General features: G+C 57.7%; 2 protein-coding genes across 2 annotated transcripts in view; both read left to right on the top strand.

Moving 5' to 3' along the window:
• Window positions 1–777, top strand: part of ACA1_249910 (EGF family domain containing protein) — a gene marked incomplete at both ends in the record, with an annotated part of 3,152 nt that extends 2,375 nt beyond the window's left edge. The window contains 4 exons of the mRNA XM_004352603.1: window positions 57–301; window positions 384–491; window positions 605–729; window positions 756–777. Coding sequence (XP_004352655.1) covers window positions 57–301; window positions 384–491; window positions 605–729; window positions 756–777 — 500 coding nt within the window. The remainder of the gene's footprint in view (window positions 1–56; window positions 302–383; window positions 492–604; window positions 730–755) is intronic.
• A 988-nt stretch (window positions 778–1,765) lies between these two features.
• Window positions 1,766–2,421, top strand: part of ACA1_249900 (uncharacterized protein) — a gene marked incomplete at both ends in the record, with an annotated part of 2,036 nt that continues 1,380 nt past the window's right edge. Inside the window, 2 exons of the mRNA XM_004352602.1 lie at window positions 1,766–2,130; window positions 2,218–2,279. Coding sequence (XP_004352654.1) covers window positions 1,766–2,130; window positions 2,218–2,279 — 427 coding nt within the window. The remainder of the gene's footprint in view (window positions 2,131–2,217; window positions 2,280–2,421) is intronic.

Here is a 2,421-nt window from a genome sequence, read left to right as displayed (position 1 = left end):
CGACGCGCTGTATAGCGACATTTTCCAGAAGCTACAGGCTGGCTGGTCCATGGGAGAGGTCCGAGCGGTGAACACCCCCGTGGGCGTATCGCCCTTGAGCCTGGAGCTGCGCTTGGCGGCCTGGACTGCCGACTCCGACCGAGAGGCGGCGATCATGATCGACGACCAGCAGGTGGTCGCCCGAGAGTGGTGGCGCTGGGTGCGGTACGCTGTGGGCGCCCACTACTGCCACCTCGATAGCTTCGACGCGCGTCTATTTGGGGTCGTGCTGGAACGCAACATCAACATCATCGCTTATTCGGTACCCCCCTTTCTCCCCGCCTTCCTTGTGGCCCAATAATGCGAATTCATTCCATTTCGCTGACATTGAGTCTTTACAGCAGATTAGCACGGCGTCTGCTGCGAGGACAGGCGCCCCGTTCTATTTCCAGAACGTGGGGTACCACGCTAATCTGTTCTTTCCTCGTCTCTGGCGACGCTTCATCTCCTGGGTATGCGCCGTTCTCTCACTCCCTCTCCCTCTCTCCCTCTCTCCCTCTTACACAAGCAACCTTTCCTTGTAGTCACGACACCCCCCGGCTCACCACTCTGCGCCTATCGACAGGTGAGAGAGTGGAAGGCAGGTCAACCTCAGAATCCGTACCCTGAGCTTGCTGCCCTCAACTATGCTCACATTCATCACTATGCGAGCCAGTCCGCTGCGAGGAATGAAGACCTGCGCAACCGCTGGTACGTCTGGTGGCTCGCGTACACAGCAGAACTCGGTACCGCTCTTGAGCTCCAACGCGCACGTGCACGCACACGCACACGCAGACAAGGTGGACTTATGTGGTGGGTTTCTAGGAATTGTCGCCCTCCATCCGCCTGCCGAAGTGGTCCTGGTTCAGTCGCAACTGGCGCCGGTTTCAAAGTCCAATTCGAAGTCCAAGCCCAAGCCACGTGCGGACCTGACAACCGACCTTTCGTTCCTCGACACGCGTCGCTCGCCGCTTTCTCCGATAGGTCAACTCTACAAATATCGCACCACTGGTACGTGGTTTCATGCCCCTCGCTCGTTCTCAGAAGAGTTGAGGACAGTGTTGGAAACACACCGAGAGAAACTAACCACCACCACCACTTGTCTATTGATGGTACAAGATTTGCGGGGTATCTCTTGGCACAGCCCGCTGCATCTTGAGGGGATCCTGAACCACACGACGACCCTCTTCAATTCGCCAGCTGACAATCGCTTCGTCGTCAGTCTTTAGGCCACCGGACATCTATTATTTATGTACCCTCCCCCTTGCAGCGCGCAACACGATGTGTTTTGCTGTGCGTCGGAGGGGCACCGCCAGAACCCTTTCCAGGAAAGCCGTTGTTTTTGGATCCAAAGATGGTGACTGTCTCTGGTTTATAGCTCCGATGCGTTTTTGAAGTGAAGCTCGAGGCGCAAAGAGCGGAAGCGATGGAAGGGGGGAGGAACACCGGAGGAAGAGCTGCTTGGCAGAGTGCCCGGCCCACACCACGCGCCCGACCCACACCGCGCGTATCGTCTTTGTCTGCTCGCGGCTCTTCGGCAGTAGCGCCTGCTGCTGATCCCTACACCACCAACGAGCTCTTCGTCCCCGAAGGTGACAGAAAAAAGGAGCAATCTCTTGCCCGGCAGAAACGAAAGATGGAGAAGATGGAGGCGAAGAAGACCCCCCCCAGCAGCCCCCTTGCCCTCCTGCCGGACACCCCGAGGAGCGGTCCTTCGGCTCCACAAACCCAAATGAGCAGCAGGGAAATGGTGCGGGAAAAGGTCAACCGCATCAAGGAGAAGGCTGCGGCCCAAAAAGCAGAACGAGCCAGGAAGAAGGAAGAGGAGGAGGTCGTGGTGAGCTGCTATGTAGGGATGCCCAGCGTGCCAGACGACAACGAAAGTGAGGATAGTGCTGGCGACGAAGATGAAGAGGACGAGGAAAGCGGTCAAAAGCTGTCAGCCAAAGGCAATGAGCACAAGCGCAAGGACGAGGAGGAAGAGGCTGAGCTTGATGGCAGGTATGCTGCTGACGACGCAGTGGCCGACATCTACAGCTCCACGGTGGATACGCCCGCCTCTTCGTATGGCCCCTCGCCCTACGAGAGCTTCAATCGCGGCGCCGGTGAAGGGTACCGACCACTCCCACCCCCACCCCCAAACAGTCGGAGCGTGTGGGCTGAGTGCGCTCGCTCTTCAAATTTATATATTTTCTGCAGGCAGTCGGTCTACTACGCCGACGCGGTGGACGAAGAGCTGGCCAGGGACGAACACGAAGTGAGTACGTGGTCTCTCTTTCTTCCCTCGTACATTTGGGTTACGGCCCTTCTTGCCAGGACAGGAATGAAGAGGCCTGTAGATCTGATCACTCAGAGTGCACCGATTCTGCGTTGTGGTGGGCCACAGATTCGATCTACGCCGGT

This window comes from Acanthamoeba castellanii (genome assembly GCF_000313135.1).
Source record: "Acanthamoeba castellanii str. Neff unplaced genomic scaffold scf7180000084767, whole genome shotgun sequence".
Taxonomy (NCBI): Eukaryota; Discosea; order Longamoebia; family Acanthamoebidae; genus Acanthamoeba; species Acanthamoeba castellanii.
The sequence above is the reverse complement of the archived record's forward strand: the minus strand, read 5'-3'. Positions and strand labels throughout refer to the sequence as shown.